We start from the raw sequence: 25308 nt of genomic DNA, 5'->3' as shown, positions 1-25308 counted from the left end.
ACGCGGTAAAGACTCCTCCGCCACTCTGAATCAACTCGCAGTCAGTCTATCAGTGTTGCATTGGTGACCAACTGTCCTCAGTGGTCTATCAAGCATCACTGCCTCAAAGACGCCTGCTGACACTGCACAGCTTCCCTTGGCTACTCTCTCACTCAACTGGCAGTCAGTCAGCCATTGTGCATTGGCAATTAAACAAAGTCAACACGAAATTTAGAACATTAGTCATTATTCATGAATAAAACAGCTATGACTTTTAATACTCGTCATGATTTTGTGAGCTCAGATTCTTAGAAAACTAGCACTTCTTTCCATAAACTGAACATTCAAAAGTACACTTCCAACCACAAATGACATCATCTAATTTGCATAATAAAATGTACATGTACCGCAACCTACAACAACCTGTGAACAGCTTATGCAAAGCAGAAGGTATGTTAATTGTGACTGGGACTGTAACATCTGACATGATACATATTATCCAATGTTCACATCCACCGGCATTTCCACAGGAGAGAAAGTGAAGAACTGAATGTCACCGTAGTCCGATACTGCCCATAGTATTGGCACATCATCTCTCGTCTGCTTCACAACATGGGTGATCATGGCCAAGTCCGGGGGAGACGCACTTTGCCTGAAAGTGAAACAGGAAAGAGTTCTGTTATTTTTGTACCTTTTATTCGACAAAGTCTAAATTTCCCCAAACGAATCACATAAAATGCCTTGCAGAGGTAGCAACTTATTTATGTTCAAAGCGTTCGCCACTCACCTGAGAACACAAACTCTGTAATTTGGAAGCGGAGGAGTGGATTTTCTGTAGCTTGTCTTTATGTCTGGGGAGTACAGGTTGAAGGTCACTCGTAATTCTTCTGCTGGAATGTCAGATGAAAGCCTGCAAAGACAAAGATTAGCAAAACAAAAGTGACCAGTAAACGAGTCATTTAAATCACTGCAATCATGATTGCATGCAACTCACATGCGATGGTCATTGCAGGTGCTCGCGACAAAAATTTTTTGATCGCAGCTACCCGCAATCAATATTGAAACCAAGCAACTACTGGTTTAAACGCAGATGAGAGATCATTTTGTCCACATACATGTAGCAGCGCTTACATTTATAATCACAGGCTGATGATAGGAAATCTGGGGTATTGATTGATGTACTTTCCAGTTTTGAAGCGCAATGAAGAAGACTTACTTTTCATTAGAATCCCATGATCTTGATTGAACCACCTGAAGTTTTTCTAATGTGAGTGCTGAAATACAAAGAATGAAATTCAGATCAAGATTTCTTTAACCATTATCCTAATGAGAGATAAAACGGGAACAATATTATTTCAGGAACCAGAATTTACATTTACACTACCTGTAGATTTGGCACCATGAGGTTGGAGCAGTGGTGTGACATCGCCTTCCCATAAATGGCTGATGGGAGTTTTCTGCAAGTCATCCTCTTCTTCAGTGACTTTTAAAAGTTCTTGTTTATATTCACACCAATTCCTTGCAGACGATGTCTTAGGTTTCGACCGATTCCAAATATCACCACAGGAAAACTCAAGTTCAGTGTCTGTATCGCAAGAAGGATTGTTAAACCTTTGAGCCGGTAACGAAAACCGCTGACTATGAAAGGAGCTGTTCTTGAGATCAACATTTCGTGGTAAAAGTGAAGGGTCTGGTTTATCGAACTCAGAATCTCTCTCACTGATGCTAAGAAACGCAAAGTCTGCAAAATTCCAATTGGTGTATGGCAACTTTTCACTCCATTCTTTTGAATTCCTTGAGTCGTTTACCAGCAATGCTGGGTCTTCAAAGTCTGGCACATCAATTGCTGAAGTGTCTCTGGACTCACAAACGTTAGTGATATCACTATCATCACAGACGTTTTTGATCAAGTCACTTGACCCTTTTCGAGCAGGATCTTGCGACAGATTGTTTTTTTCAGAGGAAGATAAATCAGCCCCTATTTCTGAAACTTCTGAACTGGTCCAAATTGCAACATGGCCTGTCACTCTATCATCAATGGGACATGACGTTTCACTTATCTTTTGTCCAACCTCCATTGGACATGAAGTATCACTTCGCCCTTGACCACCCTCCATGGAACATGAAGTCCCACTAAGCAATTGAACACCCTCCACAACCAGTGAATCAGATTTAGCCATTCCTCCTTCCACACACCGAGAACTAAATTTCAAACCGTCACCATCTCTTGGACGTTTCCTTGCCCCCACACACTCCTCACTACCTGCAGCAGCTGAAGTTCTTTTCCTGCACGTCCCGTCTTCTGTAATAATCTTGCCGATGGTTTCGTTTCTTTGTTGTTTTCTGAGTTTCTTACTGATATGATGGTCAAGTCCTATCTTCTTCTCATACTTGGTTATTTTGATATCAGATCTGGAAAGTTATTGAGAATGCATTGATATTAACAAATGCATCAGTGCCTTTCTTTGAAGGATAATCCTTTGACTGCCTATCGCATAAGTTCAGTATAACAATGGGGAGATATTAGCTCATCATTAGGCGGCTGTGTGTTCAACCTGTAAAAGGATCACCACTTTCCAGTCTCAGTGTCCTCGAGCAAGGCACCTTACCCTACTTGCTTCTTCTTCGATTGGAATGTAAAAACTGAGGTCCCTCATACCTGGTGGCCATGCCAACCCTATCAAAATGGACATGACTATGCAGTTCCCCACCTCATGTAATTCCATTCTTGAGCTAAAAGGGCACTTCACCTACCCTGGTCTATATCTGCTGACAATATAACCCTGCCTCATCAGGTGAGCATAGACTTGATACTCTGCAATGGTCAGATCACAAAGGAGTCTTGCATAGGCCTGCTGAATACTCAGGGGCATCCCACCATAAAGCACCTCCATTGTCCCCTGAAAAAGAATGGACATATCAAAACAAACACCTAAAAGAAAAAGCTCTGGTAATTGTAACAGACACATAAATCTGACCTCCAGACTAACACACTGCAAAATGTTCACCAGTCTTCTTGCCCAAGGCATAATGAGCCAGGAAGATTCTTTCTCATCCAGCACGTCTGTACTTTGAACAATGCCAAGCACAAAATTTACCAGATTTAGACAACCAGACAAAACTGTGGGGAACAGAGGCTTTACCTGATTCCTTCAGCCCAATACTCAACACCTGAGGAAGTAAGGATCTGATGCCATCGTTCAATGCTATAAGACAAAGACATATCTGCACTGAAGGTCTACTACCTCCCTGGGCTCAGCCTAGCATGGAGTTAGCTTGGGCCATCACAGTTATCAACCCTTGACAAGCTAAACTCACCGAGTCCAACAGGAACAAGGCCTCCTCAGGGAACAGATAATCCTTCTTCATCTCGGAATGACCCATGTATTGCCAGAAGAGACCCTGAAAAAAAACGCAACCGGATAGAAATCAGAAAGTAAAAAACTAGCATGGGCAGGTTACTTTGTTTGGCATAGCCAGTGAGACGATTGAAATTGTTGTGAGTTTCCTGTAATAGAAAATTCCAGATACCTGATTCAACTATTGCTTATTTTAGCTCATTTTAGCGAAGCAATTGCAGTTAACAACAATATGTTACTGATGTTTCTGTTGTAGAATTTTGTAAAATCAAATGCGGAAAAAGGTAATACATACCTTCCCCTTCACAACTTCAACAAGAGATTGATCAGGAAGCCATAATCCAGTCACAAGGGAACCACTGAAAAAAACAGATTCACATCAAGGAGACAAGTTCATGTAAGTCAATGTTATTGCAAATTAAAAATTTTGATGAAAAACTACCTGGTAGAAGAAGAATCTTGGAAAGCCATGCACAGCTATGGACGAAACATCATGACTTCAAAAGAATCCACCAAGAACTGCCCTGTTCAACCAAGAATTATACATGGTTACTCTTACCACAAATTGACTTTGGCTTCTGACAGGACCTCCCTAGTGTTAGCCAAGGCCTTCTCCAACCTCTTTTCCTGAACCCACGAGCCATCAGGAGCATATTCTTTAAACCCTCGCGATGGTAGTTCTTTGTTCTTAGGCTTCCTGTACACAGATATTTCTCCTGAACTGAAAAATAACCTTTGAGGTTACACTTGCATGCCATTCCTCAATTTAAACAAAATCCGTTTTCAGTTACTTTGACAGCCAGCAGGGCTTTCCAACTCGAACTCGACTCGAACAAAATGCCATTAAAAAATTGAAGCCAATTACTGTCAAATGCTCCCCTTGCAAAGCAGTACTCACCTCAGTGCATTGATAGGGAACGCCATGGATGATCACTTTTGGGATCCCTATCTGGGACTAGTAGGTCTGCAAGTTGTTTAAAATAAAGGTTTATTTAATGGGACAATCAATGAGTGAATGACACAACGACATACAACAAAATGGAATTACATAAGAATAACCATCCATGGGGATGTCCCCGATGTGGGAAATGCATGGCGATCCCGGATAAGCAAGACATGGCTATCATATCTTCTGACGTTAGCATGGTGAGTATCGCTGAAGAGAGGATCCACTGATGTTTATCTTGAAGTTTCATTTTCCCTTAAAAACATCAGGGGATTTTTGACAAAAGATTCTTTTATTAACCTACTTTTTTGGGACACCCTGTATGTAGCACTGATTTCAGATTATGACCAGTAAACAGATGTGGATATTCAGAAAAGAAAGTAATGACAACCCCAGATCTCTGCAAAATAACTTACAAAGTTCAAAGATGATTAATCTACGATCGTTTTATTTCACTTCATCAACAATTAAAACGGTAAATTGGGCATTGAAGTGGTGCATTTTCCATCATCTTTATTTTTGTTTTATTTTCCAGAGAAAATCTTATGAACATTTGGTTCGACCATGACATTTATATTTTAGATTTCTTCTCTTTCTTCCTTTTAAAGCCCATCATTATAATGATAAATTATTTAATATTGAAATTTTAAAAGGATTTTATTTCTAATGTACAGGTTTCTTTGCAATTAGTTATTGAAATTGAGATCGTCCGTATATTTTCTCACTTTTTGGTGGCGCTGCAATCGCCAAATTTTTGTCCAAGAAATTATTCATAGTTTACATTGGAAACCAATCGAATAGGTCATCAAAATGCACTAAAGCTGGTGTAATTTTCAAAATGGATAGTATGTGTGCATAGATATATTATCAAAGCTACATTCAGATCCCTCAATTATCCTAAATAACCCCTAATTCTACTTTTACTAAGAAAGATTGCCACCCAGTCCCAGTCCTACTCCCACTCTGAATCTCTGAGTCTGAGTCACTCTGACATGTCTGACAGTCAGTCAAGCCTGCACTGGCACTGCGTGCTGCAATGCATGTTACATTGTACTGCAACCATGAAAGGACAGCTTGTCAGCTTAAATGATAGCATATTGTCGTGTGTAATAGAAGAACTGAAGATAGAGATGGTATAGGTATAGACATAGTTTATGGGCATATGGCGCGTTGGCCCTTATTGGGGGGGGGGGGGGGGGGGCACCTGCTTGCCTCAATAAATGGGGTTTGAACTCAAGATTGTATCACTATCAGACAAAGGTAGCTGGCGATTGCATTGCCATTGGCTATATTCTCATGACAGCTGTCACTTGACATTGATCAATGACAACTCAAAGTAATAATCTTTCTCATTTTCTTAGGAAACAGAAAACAGTGGGGTAAGGGTTCCCCAGCACTGAATGTACCTGCCGCTGGTGAGGAGGTAAGAATTCAGAAGGTTCACAGATGTTGTGTACATTCTTCTTGATTTGAGTTAGAGTTTGTCCACTTTGGATTAGGCCTATTCAATATTAGTTATTGTGAAAATAACTCTAATCGGAATGAACCTACAGAAGCAGAATTTTTGGGACAAAATGGCTTCTTAAGTTTATATGTGGCTTTCTCTTTTCATTCAGAGGCCTAAAGAAGAGGTGACAGAAAAGCATGATGAGTATCTGATTCTGCTTCAAGAACGCAACAGGTTAGTAAGGCCCCCTTTTAATTTACATCAAATTTCTCGAATCTCATCTATCTCTGGCTTGAATTTCTTGCTGCAGTGGTGTGAAAATAAACTTTGAAGAAACATGGTAGATGAGAATCTCTAAACATGTGATTTGAAAGGAAGTTCTTAAGTCTTGGCCTTTAAAGTTCCAAATCAAGAATTCCAATTCCATGAGAAAGTTGCCTTCAGCTCATTGATTTACATTGTTCTTCTTCAAAACTGTACATGTTTCATTGGCACTCCTCTCTATGGGTTTACATCCCTCGTCTGCTGTTTTTCCAGGTTAATGAAGCGACTTAAGAAGAAGGATCCCAGGCAGATGGAGATAGAAAGAAAAGAGCAAGGTTTCTCTCTTTATGTGAATGGAGCAAACACTGAGTCAGATGTGTTAATGGCAAGGAAGGCTACATGTAAGCCGTCTGCTAGTAAGTCAAGCAATTTATTCTGAGTTAGTGGGTTGGAATTCACATTCATAACTGAGAAGGTGAGAATCAGCCATACTGATACTTACAAAGGAGCCAAAGCACAACAAAAACTTCAAAACATGAAAAAGAGAAAATATTGGATACATTAAACTACTGTAGTCCTTCCCCCACCATTTGACAATGCAATATTTTAGACTACCGCATGCTGTCCTTTCATTTTCATTTGGGTTTTTGGTTCACCTGGTCAGCTCTTGCCACCTGCAGAGCAGAGAGTAAGATGTTACATGTATGTTCTTTGTGAGTTAATAATCTAAAATTGTGATTTAAGATGGTCCCAAGACGATGAAGAAGGGCGCCATCACCCACCGAGATTTGATCAAAGCTCAGCAGGAACATTATGAGAAGACAAGATCGAAGACGGCTCCTGTGAAAACCCAGAGAAAGAACTGGTTGGCGTCGTCGGTGCAAGTGAAGACAAACGATGGTAACAGGGTCAAGATAAAGGCACCAGGTAACAGACTTCATCATAACCTCCAGACCAGTTGCCCAAATCGGTGCTTCGTGACTTGCAAAAGGTGCTCACACTGAGGAGGAAGAAGAAGAAAAACACTTCATTTTCCATTGTACCAGGCCATAGAAAGGGACCGATTTGATTGTCTGAGTGATGTGAAGTTATAGAGTTAAGATAAGATGATACTTATCATTGTACATCCGGGATATATTGAGCTAACACATGTACATGTATTTCTATTAAGGATGTTTCTGAACTTGGACAAATATACTATCATAAGCAATCCTACCTTCAAAATTCACCTCCAAAACCTATCAGTTTTCCATTGATTATCAATTTGATGTGTTTGTCTATTTGCACTAACCATTGCACTGCACTTAGAACCTATTTTCTTTGTTCGTTCATGCCAGAAATACTTACAGGAAATTACAGTGAGGACTTTGAACCTTACGTGAGTGAAAGTTACCAGGACGATGGGTCGGATTCTGAGGAGGAGGATAGCGACGAGGAAAGGGCACAGGTAAGCCTCATTTGTCTTTTGACTGACTGGTCAACAAAATTTCATCTCTTGACTGATAAAATCAATTTGCACCCAACCATAGCGGCATGCAACAAATAGCGCACAATGGGCGCTTTTGATTTCGAGTCGATCTGACTTATATTTGTAGAGTTATGAGCAAAAATGTAAACTAGGCAGAAGACCAATAAAAGTTGTAGTGTAAAACGAAATATGAAGTATGTCAAAAGTCAAACCCCTCTGATTCAGGCTTATTTTTCATGCTTGCAGGTTTACAGGAAGATGACACGAGTCCTTGAAGGAGATCTATCAGTGGACAGTCTGGAGGTGGATGCGTCTCGGCATGTCCGAGGCAGCACCAGGAGTGATCAGCTGATGCTAAGTCTCGATGATGTGAAGGTAAGTGTAGTTTTGTAAACTCTGCTGCCTTGCTTTAGCCATGGTAGAAAATTGATGAAAGTGACAACATGATTGCATATCTACATTGTTTTTATATTCCCGTGTGTTTTCTTGTTACAGAAACTCCGTAGAAGTTTAGTAATGAATGCCAGTATTCAACAGAGCATAGCTGAAGAAGTAGAAGGAGGTGAATCAGTAAGTAAATTCTGGGCTAACATTAGTCACACCAAGAACTTTTTAGTGAGAACATTTTGCTTGAAACAAACAAATAGCGTGGAGCTTGTATGAAATTTACTCACTGTCCAATATGAAGGGGGGGGGGGATTTTGGAGTATTTAGGCACTGTTGCTTACTCTCCAGTGTTTATCATTTGACCTTATAAATGTCTTGTGTTGCAGAGTGATAGTGATGCAGCCAGCCCGATCCCTGAAGAAGATGAAGACGATATTGAGGAAGAAATCCAAGAGTCGTTAGATATTGAAATGAAAGGCAACAAACACGGAGCTTGGAAGCCTGGAGATATGATTGTGTTGGAGTTTGCCCCAAAACCTAAGAGTAAGTTGAGAGGCCATGTTATGGCCAGAGGATCATTTCGAAATTCCTAGATAGCTCCACAAGCTGCTCAAGTTTCCCACTTTGGATTGGGGGTTTTGCTTGCCCAGAACAGGCACCAGGTGTGTCGATAAACAATGAATCTAGACTTTACATCTCACTCAAATTGTGTAGCAAAACATTCATGTCTCATTCAAATTACCATTCTTTTACCATTGTAATGTTACTGATTTGATTGATTTTTTCCCCACAGATGTTGGCAAAAATCTGTCTGTAGCCCGTAAGTCTAACAGTGAAGTCTATGAACCATTACGGGGGAACCAACAGAAGTACCCATCAACTGCAAATCCCACCAAGTCTAAAGACATCATTCTGCAAGCTGGTAAGTTCCCTTGGTTTGATATAACTTGTACCCTCTTATGCAAGTGAAATTTTAATCAGACAGTAAGATGTCAATTGGTAAACATTGTGTCAACTGTCAGTTGGAGAAGCCTGTGGGTTTTATTTCCATGTTGGCAGCCCTGCAGGTTAAGGAGGGACAGTCCAGACCGGCCCACCCTCATTTATGTTAAATCCTGGAAAAATTGTACCGGTTTTTGTTGGTTTGCCAATACGAAACTTTGTATGAGAGTACATATACGCATTACATTCTTTATGCGCTGATGTGAGTAGTGGTTGCTTCAGCACGGTGTTAATCCTTTTTACTGAACTCGTAGCCTTTGTCACTTTAGAACCTTCTAATAAGAAATCAAGTCGTCCATTGTCAGCCAATCGAAAGTCTACCAAGGATATGACCATGGACAGTACAGCTGATGTTAGTGGTGTCCTCGCTGCGATGAGGGCTGAAAATGAGAAAATTGAAAAGGAAAAACTTGCGGAGAAGAAAGAGCCGAGGCCGAAACAGAAGAGTTCACACGGGAAACCGAACAGTCCAAGGGTGAGTCCTTGATTTGAACAGCCAGTTTATCATATAGCCTTGCTCAAGCATGCTTGTGTGCCTTCTGTGTGGAATATTTGCTGACGCTCTTGACTCCTTGCTAGGAGTAAAGTTGTCTTGATTGCAAATACTGAACTAGATCAAATTTTTGTTGCAGGTTCTGACTCCCCTCCGTTCCTCCTGTGATCGCCCGCCGTCATCAACGTCTGTGATACCCGAGCCACACAGCAAGAGTTTCTCTGCCGGCATTGGAACTGGTTCTTCTGATACAGTACTCACGGAAAATAATCTTGCCACAGTCTTGGATAGGGTGTTAGAAATGGATTCGAAGTAAGTATTCAAAAGAAATGTTAAGATGCTATAAAGCTGATAATCGTGTCGCCTATAACGAAAGTGCTATAATGACCTCAAGAAGGCAGTTTGTGCCATAATTTATTTAGCAGGCGACTGATCAACCTACCGCATAAGATTTAGCTACCAACGGGTCTTGAATCCTCAGCCTTTTCCATGAGGTAAGTGCCTTAACCTCTAGGTAACCGTGATCAGTCTGCTCTAAGAGTAGTGGACTACTTCTTGGGCCATGATGTTGGAATTTCATAAGTGAGCTACGGAATACTATCAGTGTGGATTGACTGAGCACAACAACTGCAATAACAGAAGAGAAGTAGTCAAATTCCTGTTGGGGTGGAAAGACTTTCTGATGAAACGAAACATTTTTTCAGACAACAAAAGAAGTTATTGCGTGTCCTTTCAAAGATTGAAGCCGCCTCCAATATCTCCCTGAAGAGTGTTGAAAAAGGTCCAATGAGGGCTGTCCATGGTCTCCCGACTCGGCCAGACGTAAGTACACAGTGGAGAATCTTTGTAATAGACACGGGACCGACTGTCCTGAATAGAGATGATTTCTGAATAATTACGTCTAATTGGATCAGCAGGATCATGCTAGTACCACTTTTGATGTTTAAAAAAAGGGTAGTCCCTCGGGTTATTGAAATTGCTGCCTGGCACAGTAGAGGGTTGCACCATGCAAAATCACTTTCTCTTTCCCATTGATTCTCCTCAGATTAAAGCCATGAAACAGTCTCAGTCTGATGACGTAGAGATGATCGAAGTTCATATGGAAGTCGTATCAAACTGGGGTCACCCAAGCAGAGTCGGCTTGACAGAGATCCAGTTCTTTGACATGGAGAACAAACGCCTGGAGGTCGACCCAAATGATGTCAACATCTATGGCGCTGACGATGTCAAGGGAATCATTGCTAACGTACTGAATGGAAAATTCAAGGCGAGTGTGACTTTTGAATAATATTTTGAGTTAGTTTCTGCTTATTTATAGATTTGAAGGGTCTTATGTGCTCACAAGGCCCAGCAGCACTTTTCAAACCTGAATTTTCACAGATCTTCTCCAATGATTTTTCAGACAACCAAAGAGCGTAATATGTGGTCTTGCTCCCAAGGAGGTGACAAAGCAGTAGAGCTTTCCTTCGTCCTCCACAGACCATCTACAGCAACACAGGCATTTGGAATATCAAAAATCAAAATATGGAATTATAACAAAAGTTTAAATGTAAGTCTTAGTGATAGAATTTAGCAACAAATGACTTAAAACTGCCAACCCGCTATGCTTGGAGGAACCAGATATGAGGGGGAGGGGGGACACCCAAACATTGGGATACCTGGACCAAGCTGAAATCAACTGGATATAAACAGGCTGATCTACTTGTTTAAATTTCTCTCTGTCCATGGAATGTCCGCCATATTTAAAGTGATCTCACAAATCGATGTTGTGAACGTTTCTATTTTCAGGATTTGGGCATTGGAATGAAAGATGTGAGGATCTTCATCGGAGGTGAACTGGTGTACCAGGGTGAAATAGACAAGGGCTGTGGGAATCAAGTTTTTGATTATAACAAGTCTGTGGTCATTCATAACGTGGACGCCCAGGGCGACTCAACCCCACGATCAAACCCCTCCCCTGATGCCAGGCGAACTCCATCACCAAAGACAATCACCCGCAGTCCTACTGGGACTCCTACCTCTTATATCCCTGGGAGCTTTAACCCAAAATTTATGCAGAAATCACCTCGTACGAGTCCAGAACACCCAAGGAAAAGTACCAATGAGAAATTGCGTCGGTCTAGTCCGCCTCGAAAAAGCGAGAACATCAGAAGATCTGCTGAAAAGTCGAATGCACTTTCTCCGAGGATATCTCATGAACGTCTGAAATCCCCAAGGAAAAGTGCAGACGACAGTAAAGATAAACACACAAGGAGTACCACGAGGTGCATTGACCGTAGTCCTGACCCAGGTATCCAGAGACCAGTCATTGCGACCTCACCTGATGGAGAATCAGAGGAGATCAAGGCTAGAGGTAGGCAGGATTCCCATTGGTTGTTTATTTTGTTTCATCGGGATATCATGGACAGACTTGAACACATTGGAGTTTTCCTTTATTTGTACCGGTACTTAAAGTATGTTGCCTGGAATTGCTTGACAGTGCAGTGTACATCAATACAGCTTGCGGAATTATCTTTTTTCACCAGATTTTTATAATCTTCTAGTTACAGGTGAAGGGAAACGGGCTGGGACCCCCGGTAAATCCAGTCGAATGGCCGCTAACTTTGGAGCAATGGAACCAGATAAAGCCAATACAGTCCAAGACCTAAAATCCCCCAGAATGTCCCAAGAGAAGATTGTCCCAACGGTTGCAGCGAGTATGGATGATGTGTCGTTATTGCAACAGTTAAAGCAAGTGAAGTAAGTTGAAGAGTCATCCTAGTGATCTGACCGTTTTCAAGTCCTGTATATTTATTGCTTGACGCAAGGGCCCAACGCGCCGCGTAGCGGCAAAAAAGCGAAGCTGGCGAAACATTTATAACGGGTCACCGTCACTTATTATTGGACTTATAGCGCATTTACGGGGTTGCAACTATTTTGCTTTATAGTGTCACCAGGAAAGAAAAGCATGCGACCTAACGCCGATCTATTTGTATAAAGTGATAATTGGAAGGTATATAGTAGGAAATATCAATAAAATAATCATTCCATGTCGTCTTTTGAGGGCATTTTTGATTGTAAAAAATATATGTGTACGTCACCGTAGTCTCTGCAATGATAATTTTATCAGAGCAGTCTCGCGCAAGTAGAAGTTCTTTACCTACTAGTTCTTCACTTATTAGTCTCAACGTCTGGCGCAAAGCCAGACGTTTTCCATTACGATTTCACTACGATGTTTGACAATAAGGAGCAGTGCGCGAGATATGCTAATGAGCAGACTTCCCTCGCTTGAGTTTCTGAAGAATGTTCCATATCGCGCTAAGCTCATCACTGCTGATTATGACAGGCGTGCAGCGGTAGGTATCCCCAACTTCCACCCTAATACGGTACAATAAGTTACCATTTGATGAGAATGGGACAATGCCCTCACTGTGTATGGAGTCATAGGAATAAGAAGACATTATTCATTAGTGTTGGTACAAGTGATTTTGCCCAAAAAGCATGCGCATTCAAAAAACAAAATATGCAAGGTATCACGTACATGACCATGACGACGTGCAGAAAGTGCACTGGCCAGTGCATACCCTATGGCTATGTATAGTAAACATGGTAAACATGAACAACATCATTATTCATCGGCAGTTCATTTTACTCCGAGCTTTTCCTGAAACATATTGCCATGATGATTAGGCCTACCATGTACCATGACCAATAACGGCACTAGATCATGTAGATGTCAACAAGTTCACATGAACCGTATAATCCCGCATAATCCCGCATGGCGCATGTGGGGCATGCGTCTAAACCAAAGCCCCAAAATCACTTGTTTTGGTCTATTTCACTTGTGTTTCCCCCGTCTCCCAGTCCATAATACATTTACAGTTTACAATCCCCGATCATGGCCCAACAAAAGGTCATCGGTTGACTAAAGCCAAGGAACACAACTGTTCAATGGATTTATAGTTGAATGCGATCAAACTACGTCTTTTCAATCGTGGATTGTAAATTTAACCCCATGGGCCTAGGGAAGGCCCTATAACAATACTTTCGACACAGTTATTATCTCCGCTGCCTCCACCATGTTACACACAGTGCTCACTGCTGATTCTAAAATGCGCCACCTAGTCAATTGCACTATCGTCATCACCTCATCATACTTCATTGACATTACAGGCACACATTGACATAGACCACTGTTGCAATCAACGACACAGTCGCTATCCAAGTAGCATTATAGAGGTAATTATCATTATCATACCTCATTAGCATGTGAACCAATCGCGTCGCGTCCTTTGCGATCACGGCAAAGCCTCATGGAATAATGTCTTTCAACGTTGAATAATTTTTCATATTCCACGCCTACAACTTCAATTTCTTCATAATCCATGGCTAGAAGTTCAATACTAATTTTAATTTATTTAATATAATATCCAAGATAAAGTTACAAGAAGTAGTCAATAGGGGTCTCTCACCTCTCACTGTATGTCCACACTATTCACGCTTGTACGAGGAATACATTCAATGCTGAATCTAACAACACCCAGTGCCCTTACTCTGTATATTAGTCACTGGAAGATGGCCCATTTCACTCCTTGCTTCTACTTCACCTATAGTCTCATTGCAAACGCCTCAGTTCTATGATATCACATTCACTTTCAGCTGTCATGCAATGCAACAACTGTGCTATCTGCCATCGCACATCAACGAAGAAGTGCAGCCGCCCACATTCCACCTCACGTCTGTCCGACCAGCTGCAATCCTCGAGGACGCCCCACTGTACCACGATTTCACTACGATGTTTGACAAGAAGGAGCAGTGCGCGAGATAGGCTAATGAGCAGACTTCCCTCGCTTGAGTTTCGGAAGAATGTTCCATATCGCGCTAAGCTGACCACTGCTGACCATGACAGGCGTGCATTGGACTGGTACAGGTTGGAACTGAACATTGAATATGCTGGTGGTGACGCTTTCTGATGAGAAGTTGCTCGTGACTGATGCAGTATCCTTGGACTTGTCCACATCATCGTTCAATCATTGCTCTCTGAGCTGCCTTGATTCTGCCTTGATTCTGTACCCAAATACTAAGACCAAATGCCTGTTGACTGTGCTTTAAGAGAGACTGGCGCCATGCCTAGAGATATGACAGACCCCTATTGGCAAATTTGTATGACTTTATCTTGCCTACCTAGCTGCTGCCTATAGTCTCCCTTTAACTGCGGAACACTTCAAAGTCGATAAAATGCCATGTTCCACCTTTTAATGTGTTCAGACTGCCATTTTCAAAATAATCAAGTCAGGACACTGCCTTCTAGTCTCATAATAAATTTTGCTTTCCTCAATATATAATAACATTTCTTCTTCTTCAATGCTTTCATCATTCCAAACTTCTCCTCCTCTGACTTTTACAGGGGTACAGTCATGGCAATCAAACCCAAATACTGAGACCAAATGCCTGTTGACTGTGCTTTAAGAGAGACTGGCGCCATGCCTAGTCTCTCTTAAAGCACAGTCAACAGACACCAACCCCCTCAGACTCAGAAACCACAAACGCCCAACCCTTCCTGCTACCCTAATACTTCTGGATTTATATAGAAATAAGTTTTGTAATATCACCTTATAAGAAATTTAGTTGCCATCGCTGCCAGCAGTTCTTGCTTGGCAAAAGAACTTCAGACAATTTTTTTGAACATTTCTATTTGTTGGAGATGCCGGGGATAAAAGTCACATAATCCGGAAACCAATGTTGTTGTATGATTGTATTTGGTCTTGTGGTGAATTTCAGTGAGCCGAGCAGATCAAATAGTCGAGCCAAAAGTCGTCCAAAATCTGAGACCCCAAGATGGCTTCAGAAAGAAGAAGAGGAACCTTTTCCACGTCCAGACTCGGGGAAGAATGAAACTCTCTTGGAGATGGGACACTGGCCTAATCGAGGGTAAGCGATGTGTGTAAGCCCCAGAGTAACCTCAGGTGGGTTGGCTTTGTCTCCCTCCTGGCACTTGAGAGCTCAGAGAAGGAACTTGTCATCAGGTCTGAAAGTGTTATTGTTGATATTTACATCTCTTAATAAATCGAATGTTGCTTTCAGTCTTCCAGAGCTACCCACTGTTCTTGATGACTCGAAACAAGACCTACCCCAAAGTCGGACTCCTACCACAGGGCGCAGATCAAGTGCCAGGACTGTGAAAACACCAGGTAAGTAGTTGAAACAGTTTACTTTTGAGCCCTTTGAATGGGACGTAAAACAGAGATTCCCTGGTGCCTATGTCAGGCCAAGCAAAAGCTCCCATCCAAGTGAAAATATGAGAGAAGCTTGTACCTAATGTTCTTCTCATCACTGCCCGAATATGAAACCACGAGACCGAAATCTCCAGTTGGGGCCCAAACATGGTGGCACGTAACTTATGTGAATGCAGATGAAGTGGAAGAAAATCCATGAGCACCTTGCTGGAATTCAATATAGTCATTGTCCCCTTAATCAGATTGATGCACGTGTTTTGAGCTGGTTTCTGTTAATTCAGATCTTGTAGCAGACGACTCAGAGGAGCAGAAATTTTTCCAAGAACATCGTGCACAGCTTGAAGCGGACACCAGCCGGTGTGATAGCCCCATGACGAGGATTGAAACAGCTAGGCAGAAGTGGAGGAAACAGCACAGTTTGAGTCTGGAAGAATCGTGGACGTCATTGAATCTCTTTGATAAGAACCAGAGGGGAAGAATCTCAATTGATATGCAAGGTACATCAAGCAGTGCACAAACGAGCATTTCGATTGCTGTGACCTGCAGTTATAATCTTCTACTTGAGTTCTCTAAAAAGAACTGATTTGTTATTTGTTCATAGTTTGTACTTGAAGTGACCTTGTGGTTGAGGCATCCACCTTGTGGCAGATAGGTCGATGGTTCAAGTTCCTTAAGTTGCAAATTCCTGTGTTATGAAGTTGATTAGTTCCCAGTTACCCAGTTTGTTAGATCGTACATACTGCCTTTTTTGCCAGTAATCTGGCATTAGAGATATGGGTTTAGGAGTAGAGACGGACTCATTAGCCATATCTGTCCAGCTGTTGCCTAAGGGGTGACTGTGAGCAAAAAATCGTTATCATAGATAACTTGGCTTTATAGGAGATGCCTTGGATAGTTACCTGCCAGCAGATGTCAAGAAGGAGCGCAAGGAGTTGCCCATTGTGGAGGACCTGGAGAACAGCTCATCTGAAGAGTAAGTGCAATACTTCTCGAGCTACTTGGGTAATCAAAAAGATTCATTGGATTTCTCAGAGAATGAAGTGTCCTGTATCCAAACACTTCAGACATGATTGCATATACTCTTTGTAGTTAATGCTCAAGACAAGATAATCACAATCTATTCACTATTCAAATCTTCTGCTTCAGTGACGAGTTCATCATCCCAGAGCTTCCTTATGGTAAAGAACTAGTGATAGACATCAGGTCCACTTGGGGAGACAATCATTACGTGGGCCTGACGGGCATTGAGGTGTTCACCAAGGATGGAGAGCCTGCAACAGTGGCTAAGGTAAGCAGTATTGATCAGCTTTGAAGAAAAAAATTGTGAATCTCCTGAATTGAGATTTATAGAAAGAAATAGTGCTAGTGGTGTTCACAGGACATAAATATGTCTTACAGGAGGATTCACGTGAGAAACTGACAACAGTGACGAATGTAATATCAATTGCATAAAACTATTTATCCGAGAACACCAGAGTACCCTACACTGTCAGGGAGACATGAGGAAGTGGTTGGACTGGGAGTCAAACCAACAGCCAGAGAGGGTACAGAGGTTGACATTAATTTAGAACATCAATCGGAACCAATACAGCTTTCTTGACAGATCATTGACTCTTAATCCTTGACCTGTTGTAGATCTCTGCTGACCCTGAAGATATCAATGTACTGCCAGAATATGACAAAGATCCTCGAGTTGTGACTAATCTGATCGATGGCATCAACCGCACGAGAGATGACACGCACATGTGGCTAGCACCGTACAACAAAGGAAAGAAACATTCTGTGTTCATCACGTTTGAAAAACCTTGCCGAGTGGCGATGATGAGAATATGGGTAAGACTTCATCCTACTTTTATGATATTCAGTAAATAGTGCAATAGTCACCAATAGGGAAAATGTTGATAACAGATGTTTTGCAAATGTTCTTTTCCCCAATTGCATGATTAAGCTTCTCTGGAAAAGCTACTGACGACATTCTCCTGTTTCAGAATTACAACAAATCCAGAATCCATTCATACAGAGGTGTGAAGGATGTCTATATCTCACTGGATGGAAAGTTCATCTTCAAAGGAGAGATTACTCGTGCATGTGGCGGAGTCATTGGTGGAACAGAGGCATTTGGGGATGTAAGTCAAAACTTGAGATATGTCAACAGACCACTATTGATCTCAATGGTCAAGTTTTCCAGTTATCTGCCTCGTGAATCGAAGATGAAAGGTCTGAGATCTGTTGGTCTCACCTGCAAGTTGAAAATAGGGTACAAAGGGGTGACACAATAATAAACATACCTAACTTTTAGATGTAAAGCCTTCCTCAGGAGGTTGAACATGGCCAAATGTGGTGTTCATGTCATCGGAAATGAGATGTCTGTGACATTATAGGTTTCCTCTCGGGGCTTTGTTTGATTTGTTGTATTCGTGTCCTTGTTGACAGTCATGTTAATATTGCAGACGATATTGTTCTCAACCGATGAAGAGATCCTCGATGCTGTATCACAATATGATGAGCAGTTTGAGGGAGATGAATTCAGCGACTCGAGTGAAGAAGAAGAGGAGGAACGGCCAACGACTGCTGACGACGGAGAGGGGGTAGGTTCACATGAATTGGTAACTGATTCCCAATCTCTGGCACATCCCAGGCTTTTCATCAACCAGAGCTTTGCTTTGAATTAAGCCTCATCCACCACTAGATTTGAATGGCTTATGTGAAAATACATGACTTGAACCGATGTCACAGTGGGGTCGTTTTCTTTCTGTGAATGACAATACTGTAATTTGATACTTTCCAAAAAATGGTCTGGTTTACAAATTGCCTGATTTGCATAGATCATTATAGAGTCCGCCATTTGAAAGTATTCTATTAGTGCTTATTTTTTCACCTGAGTGAGAGTTACTTGAAGTTACCTTACTTCAATTGCCACATCGTCCTTTGAATGAAACATGATACCTGATGCCTCACTCAGGGCAAGCAATCTAACCTCAAACTTTTCCATTGTTTTAGGTCCGGCCATTCACCTCAGCTGTTCGAAAAGTTAAAAACCAGGAACCGTTTAAGCCCGAGGTTGGGGAATTCACTGATATACCTGATGTTGAACCGCCTATGGCCTCGCCAAGACGAGAGCAGTTGGTTCAGACAGCACAACATGTATCGCAAGAAGGAGATGCACTGGTTTACGAGGGGCAATGTGAGTACCCAATATAGAATTATAATGTGTTATGTATTTGTTGGTAGGTCTGTCTAAATAGTTTGAAAGGAGGGTAGTGCTAACATTATTCAGCATCGCTGTAGACCTTTAGCATCAGAAATGAGCTCTTTGAAATCAAAAGGCAGAAGTGTCCGAATCAGATGTCTATAAGCTAAACTTTTTCGTGAGGAACATGACGACTTGGGCAACTTAGATTGTAATGTCTTTCCATGGTATTTCAGATGTTCAGCTTAATTTCACTGCCACATGGGGAGACATTCACTACCTTGGCCTGACTGGTTTAGAAGTTGTCGGCCGAGACGGGGAAGCTCTCCCACTAGATATGAAAATGATTGAAGCCGACCCGAGAGATTTGAGTGTTCTGCCCGGTTATGACAGAGACGATAGAACACTGGATAAGTAAGACATATAACTGTTTTAATTGCTGACTGTGTCTAAACTGGTAGATTTATCTATTGGTTTGATCCAGGCAGTTCTGAATAGCTTCTTTTGAATAGCTGCATTGGCCAAAGTTGAAGTCACTTGGCCCGTTTATGGTTCTGTTTGAGAAACTTCAATTGCATGAAATGTCTCATGAGTGTTTCCCATTTCTCAATTCCAAGGTTTTCCGTCATAGAAAGGTATGGACATATTTATACAACTGTTAAATATCATTTCAGGGTAATCGATGGTGTGAATGTAACATTGTCTGATGAGCATATGTGGTTGGTGCCTTTTACGGAAGGGGAGGATCACACTCTGACGATTACGTTTAGACAATCAGTTGAGATGACCGGATTGCGATTGTGGAATTATAACAAGAGTCCAGAGGACACTTACAGAGGAGTAAGTAACATTGGGAAAAACCATTTGACTCATTCAATCCTAGAATGGAGCGGATGAAAGTGACGTTTCTAAAAAACTAAGGAGTCAAGGAAAAGTAGGGTCATCACCATTTGAGTTCAATGAAGTAAATTCTTGAGTCTGATATAGACCGTGAACTGTGAACATGTTGATAGATTCTGTGTTGCGAATTAGTGTATTTCACGTTGATCAAAGCAGTCTGCCCATTCACTTTATTTTTGCACTCCTTAAACGTCTGTGAATTCCAAAGAAGGTCTCCGTTGTATCACTACAAAGGGTGGACTAGGGATAAAAATGGCCTTCTCTTGTCTGATGTTGTTTCAGAACTCAACCTATCCCTACTACTCAGACTATTGCATTTACAAGATGATTAGTATTTCAATTCTGTTGATTTCAGGCCAAGGTTGTCCATGTGACATTGGATGGCAAGCTCCTCTCCCCAGCAGACGGATACCTAATCCGGAAGGGTCCAGGCAACTGTTACTTTGACTTCGCCCAAGAGATCAGCTTTTCCCCACAAACTCAGACACAGAATGTGCCTTACCAAATCCAGCCGACTGTAAGCGGAAAGAACGTTGCATTGGAGCTTGCGAGTCAGGACTACGAATCTGTACAAATGCCATGTGGATGTATCCTTTTCTGAAGTATCATTGGAACTTTAGTTTGGGAGGGAAGTGCTAGTCTGAAGAATCAGGGGAGGGGGCTGTACTTGTTTATGTAAAGACTAAGGGTTAAATGTGGCGATTTCCTTAACATTTGACCAGTTATCTACCAGTTCCACCTGGTGTCAACGCATGGCGATCCATACTATGTTGGCCTAAATGGTGTGGAGTTCTTTGATGGGCAAGGAAACAAAATAGAGCTTACAGAAAACCGTAAGTATAGTAAACACTTCAAGCAAATAATTGCACATTCCACTTAGTGACGCATCAATCTGGTTGTGATGCGACCTCAACTGTGCAGGAAAACCAGACTTGTTTGTCGGTCCTTTATCCGAGGAGTGAGGCATATGTGGGTAATCCACATTCTTCCCGTCTTACTCCACCTGTACTTTGCATTAACTACAATACCAATTTGGTTCACAAGTTTGATATGTAAATTCGTCCATAATCCTGTTGTGCAATGAGGAAACTTATCAAATTTCAGACTTTTTGTACTAAAATAATGAAACTTGATTAAATCTCCTTCAGCCCAGTTTAACCTGGTGTTTTCTCTTGATTTCAGACATATCAGCCTACCCAGACAGTGTGAATGTTTTAGATGGCATTACTAATGATATCCGGACCCCGGATAAGCTCATCGATGGCTTTAATGACACCCCAGATGGTACCCACATGTGGTTAGCACCAGTACTGCCAAGTATTGTAAGTTATTCTCATATAAAACTATACTTTATCAATACAATTTATAGCAGGTTCCTTATTTACATTCTAACTGACTTCTGACTATTGTTTTTCAGATGAATCGAGTGTATGTTATATTTGACCAGCCGATGACAATATCAATGATCAAGTTATGGAATTACAGTAAGACAGCCAGCAGAGGTGTCAAGGATTTTGGGGTGAGTATCAGGATTGTCACTAAGATCCCTCCCACCAAGATTATCGCCTGGATGTCTTGCATATATGGATGTGCAGTAGCTCACGGTGCACTAGGCAGAAGCCCTGTCAAATTTGATCAAGCCAGCAAACTGTGCATGCAAGTTACCCCAAACAACAGATGAGGATGAAGCAACAATCAGTTGGGGACAAAAGACAGAACATATCTGCTCCCACCATCACCAACAACTTTCACATCTATTTCATTCACAGCTGTATGTTGACGACCTGCTGGTCTACAATGGCACCTTAGATCCAGTTCAGCCAGTAGCCAGAGGTATCCTGCCAACCATCAATGCACCCCAGCCATATCACACGATTGTCTTCACAAATGATAAAGCCATACTACAGAAGGAGAGACACACAATAATCAGGTAAAGTTTATAAAGTATTATCTGTATTGAACACATTAGATTTGGTTAGAAATGAAGGTCATATGATCCACTTCTGACAACTCAATACTCGCCACAGTTCTCAACATATATCGCTGACAACAGTAACTCATCATTGATGTGACGTTTTCATGTGACATCAGTCAACAGTTGGTTATTTCCTGTTAAGTAACCCAGGTTTTGTTTGATGGATTAGGTGTTAAACGGGTCTTCATATAGTGTAGCCAAATTGTTTTAAAATCTGTTGTGCAAATCGGGATAGTTGTTGATCAACCAATCGTTGTTTCCGTTACCAACTTATTGCAAGGTTACATGTACAAGTCAAATCCAACTTCACCGGAAATATTTGTAGTGTATGTGTACATGTATACTTTTTTCACCGGCCTTTACATGTTCACCTTTGGTGCATTTTCATGTGTTTATATGTCATTTGTAGCTCCGGGGCTATTGCACTGCCAACTGACAGGTACATTTTGATACTCGCACATATTTTAAAGGACTTTTTGCCTTATTTTTATCTTGTGCACATCTATGAAATCTTTATCCACACTGGCATGGTATTTTTATTGATTCCCACTTTCAGAACTGATTCTCCTGAAGTTGAGGACGAGTTCTGGCCTTTGTAAGGTTATTTCAAGAATGTACTCCGAATAACAAATAATTACACTTTCTTGTGCTAAAATTATTCTGTCTCAAATTATTTCAAGGTCTCCTGAAGTAGAATCTCTCAGCCTCTTAGCTAAAACAACAGTGATAACAAGTATAATGTTACGTATATACATTATTGGTGATAAATTTGTCAGTTGTTCCTCATTGTATTAAAACCTTTTTCAAACTCCTGATACTTGAGATTCTACAGTTCTATACCTTTTCTGATGCGTACTTAACTTCTGTTGCTTGTTGCTTACCATACTACCTTAGAGTGGTACACTGACTGATATCTTAGTATTCATGTGGTCTTCTTTCTTTGCCCTTAACACCTTGTATGGCTTCTTTCTTACATGTAGTCTTTCAAAATCTGCTACGACCGACCGGGAAATTCTCGGGGAAAAATCCCATCAACACCAATGAGTGGAAGGAAGCGATGATTGTTGCGAGGAAATCAAACTTCTCCCTGACATATCTTGACCCATTAGGTTCTAAATGTTCCATTACGTCTACCAAACCATGCATCAATTAAAATCAGCCCAGGGAGTGTATAATAGTTCAAGAATAAAAATGACCTCTTTCCCCCAAAGTAACATTATTTCTCACCTGTTCCTCTTGTTATGATTTCAGTAACCGTCCAGTTGATCAAGATGTCCAGCTAACCAATGATAAGACTGTCATGACACATTACTCAAATCCAAAGAGCCAAACGAAGAAAAACGTTGATCAAGGTAGGTCTAGCCAAACAAAGTGATGTGTCTAAGTTTGAAACTGCTTGATTTGCTTGAATTTTTATTTTTCTAGATTTTGTACTTTGGCCAGTTTTAGCTTAATTTTAGTGTACTCATCCTCAGAGGGTGTCCTGCCAACAGAAGAGTTCACTCTGTCTAGATCTGTTCATTACAAAATGTACATACAACTGATTCATCTTGTTGCACACTAGAATTTAGATGACTACGTACATGTATAAACGATCTGTCTCTTTTTCAGCCCTCCGTCCAAAAACGAGCGTCCCGGCCAAAAAAAGATGATAAGTCTTCTTTACTGTCTGCTGGTTTCAACTGCAAGAGATTAAAACCACTGTGATAATCATGTCTTTATACTTTGCCAATACGTCCTGTCCCATGATGCAGATGATTATCCATAACCTGTGCATGATGTTGATTACTCTCCTGACTCAGTGCGGGGATGACTTCGATCATGGCGTCGATAACTGTCAATATTTTTGCAGGATGTCCTCACTTATGGTTTAAGTGACTGTCCATAATCTGTGCTGGGCGTCCTCAGTCATGTTGTAGATAACTGTCCATATTCGGTACCAAGGTGTGTCGTTCCATTGTATAGGTGCCTTTCTGTAATGTGTCCCATAGCATGCTTTATCATCTGATGGGTCTTTTGCTGAGTATTAGCACAGCACTTTGAAGTCAAAATTTATCAAGCACAATCTGATATATCACCGATACCGTTCCGCCCTCCGAATTTTGGCTGCTTAAATCTATTGCAAACAGAATACATGTATGCAAAGATGGTAGTATTTTTCCTAATTTCCGTCCACGTTTGTATAAAGTACGTTTTATATCGGGTGTACTTATTCATTAATGTGAATGAGTGTCTCAAAATTACTATTTCTGTGACTAGGATATTTGATTTTTCATTTCAAGTGTATTGTATCACTATAATTGTAAGATGTACTTCACATGACTCAAACTACAGGAGATATTCTTGTATGATATCGCTCATTAGAAGAATCTGTATCTTCTGGTTTCTAAATCTGGAATACATGTAGATGCGAAAAATCTTTTGAAGTTGTCCTCTCTATACATGTATGTCTTAGTCTAAACGTACACTTTAGATACGCATCAATGCTCAATTATGTCTTGCCTAGTGGGTTTGTACAGAGATAAGATGAGTGTGGCATTAGCAAAAAGCCACCATGGTGTGGAGATTGATAAAGCGCTGTCAGGGTTAATCAAAATGAAACGAAAGGCCAGGGAAGTTAGTCGTTGGAAATTAGAATACAGTGCCTGGACTGCTTACTTATCTTGTTTAAATTTATGTCTCCATACATACATCATGATTGCGCAATGTGTAAAATATAATGATCTTTGTTATCATATGGGCCTAACTGTCAGCAGAAGATCAGAGATACTGGTATTTAATGATGCTTTGCCGAAGCATGGACCTATACCATCGTGTTTGGTACCAAAACTGGGTGTTCATTAGGCTGTATGTGTTTTCAAGAAAAGACCGATGTATTTGTTAAATTGAATAAATGTGTTATTAAAAATTGATTCAAACAAATGCATCTTTTGGTTGATTCTATTTTGATGAAGATGAGGAGTGCCAATCTGCTATTGTAGGATTCGTCTTTTACCAACATGACTGTATGTCCACCGCTTTCCAGTGACACACTTGTTGATATAAAGAACTTCCTTTGAACTAGTGTCCCCTGCAACACCAGTGCCACATGAGACTTTACTTCCAAATTCCTCCCTAATTGCTTGGCAACTGGCTGGAAGGCAGTTTGTACCAAGTGTACAGTTATAATTGAACAAGAGGGCAACATCACCAGACAAAATCGTCTTCATATGAATTTTTCCGTATCGCATTGCAGTAAAAATGCAATGCTCATCACTCTACATTCTGTAAGCAGTTTGAAACGTGTGGCCAACTTTGTATTAGTCTACGGATTCAGCATCGTCATAAATGAGACTGATACTGCAGTAGATGCAGCTAGCTCACCTGATCAGCTGCACTTCCTTCGACCTTGTGGGTTGTTTCCAAAACAGTATCATCGATTTCCTGGACAAACCTTTGATTACATTTATTGTCTGTAGGAAGCACCTGGAGTGACCCGACATGATCAGAACCTTGGAGAAGAATTCAGTGGGAACAAACAATCCCAACACAGTTTTTTGTTGGAGGGGATAATCCAAGGAACCCAGCCAGACCCCCTTCCTACCCGGTAGTTTGACAGAATCACAACCAATCCAAGAGAAAAACTTGACCATCAAATGGATGCTGCCACAGTGTATTGGGTAATCCCAAAGAAAGGTGGCGAT

The 25308-nt window shown here is 41.1% G+C and overlaps 2 protein-coding genes and 1 long non-coding RNA gene across 4 annotated transcripts; 2 read left to right on the top strand and 1 right to left on the bottom strand.

Moving 5' to 3' along the window:
- Positions 1-209: 209 nt before the first annotated feature.
- LOC135498082 (tRNA-splicing endonuclease subunit Sen54-like) lies at positions 210-4813 on the bottom strand. The gene is made up of 10 exons (XM_064788248.1): positions 4701-4813; positions 4237-4302; positions 3898-4059; positions 3634-3697; positions 3298-3381; positions 2734-2879; positions 1364-2391; positions 1196-1253; positions 767-889; positions 210-631 (listed from the first exon to the last, which is right to left on the bottom strand). The coding sequence occupies exons 2-10, from the start codon at positions 4260-4262 to the stop codon at positions 475-477; spliced, it is 1848 nt and encodes a 615-aa protein (XP_064644318.1). The 5' UTR covers positions 4263-4302; positions 4701-4813; the 3' UTR covers positions 210-474.
- A 216-nt stretch (positions 4814-5029) lies between these two features.
- Positions 5030-24515, top strand: LOC135485910 (katanin-interacting protein-like). Of its 2 annotated transcripts, none has more exons than XM_064768300.1 (35): positions 5030-5129; positions 5646-5707; positions 5901-5965; positions 6269-6411; positions 6740-6922; positions 7345-7442; positions 7710-7838; positions 7959-8033; positions 8237-8393; positions 8644-8772; positions 9122-9327; positions 9485-9657; positions 10050-10167; positions 10391-10612; positions 10748-10894; positions 11134-11698; positions 11889-12084; positions 15106-15255; positions 15409-15515; positions 15842-16057; positions 16440-16533; positions 16707-16848; positions 17196-17393; positions 17549-17686; positions 18011-18148; positions 18561-18744; positions 18987-19164; positions 19425-19590; positions 20006-20237; positions 20373-20483; positions 20833-20972; positions 21068-21169; positions 21420-21580; positions 22877-22977; positions 23237-24515. In XM_064768300.1, the coding sequence occupies exons 1-35, from the start codon at positions 5123-5125 to the stop codon at positions 23275-23277; spliced, it is 5274 nt and encodes a 1757-aa protein (XP_064624370.1). In that variant the 5' UTR covers positions 5030-5122; the 3' UTR covers positions 23278-24515. The 2 variants fall into 2 exon arrangements, with proteins under 2 accessions (XP_064624370.1, XP_064624361.1); XM_064768291.1 differs by having other exon boundaries at positions 7333-7442.
- On the top strand, positions 12623-14311 carry LOC135485920 (uncharacterized). The gene is made up of 3 exons (XR_010446657.1): positions 12623-12680; positions 13498-13563; positions 13984-14311. It is a non-coding gene; the product is annotated as an uncharacterized LOC135485920 (long non-coding RNA).
- Positions 24516-25308: the final 793 nt, after the last annotated feature.

The sequence above is a fragment of the Lineus longissimus genome, chromosome 1 (genome assembly GCF_910592395.1).
Source record: "Lineus longissimus chromosome 1, tnLinLong1.2, whole genome shotgun sequence".
NCBI lineage: Eukaryota > Metazoa > Nemertea > Pilidiophora > Heteronemertea > Lineidae > Lineus > Lineus longissimus.
Note: the sequence above shows the minus strand (reverse complement) of the source record. Positions and strands in the feature narration are given on the sequence as shown.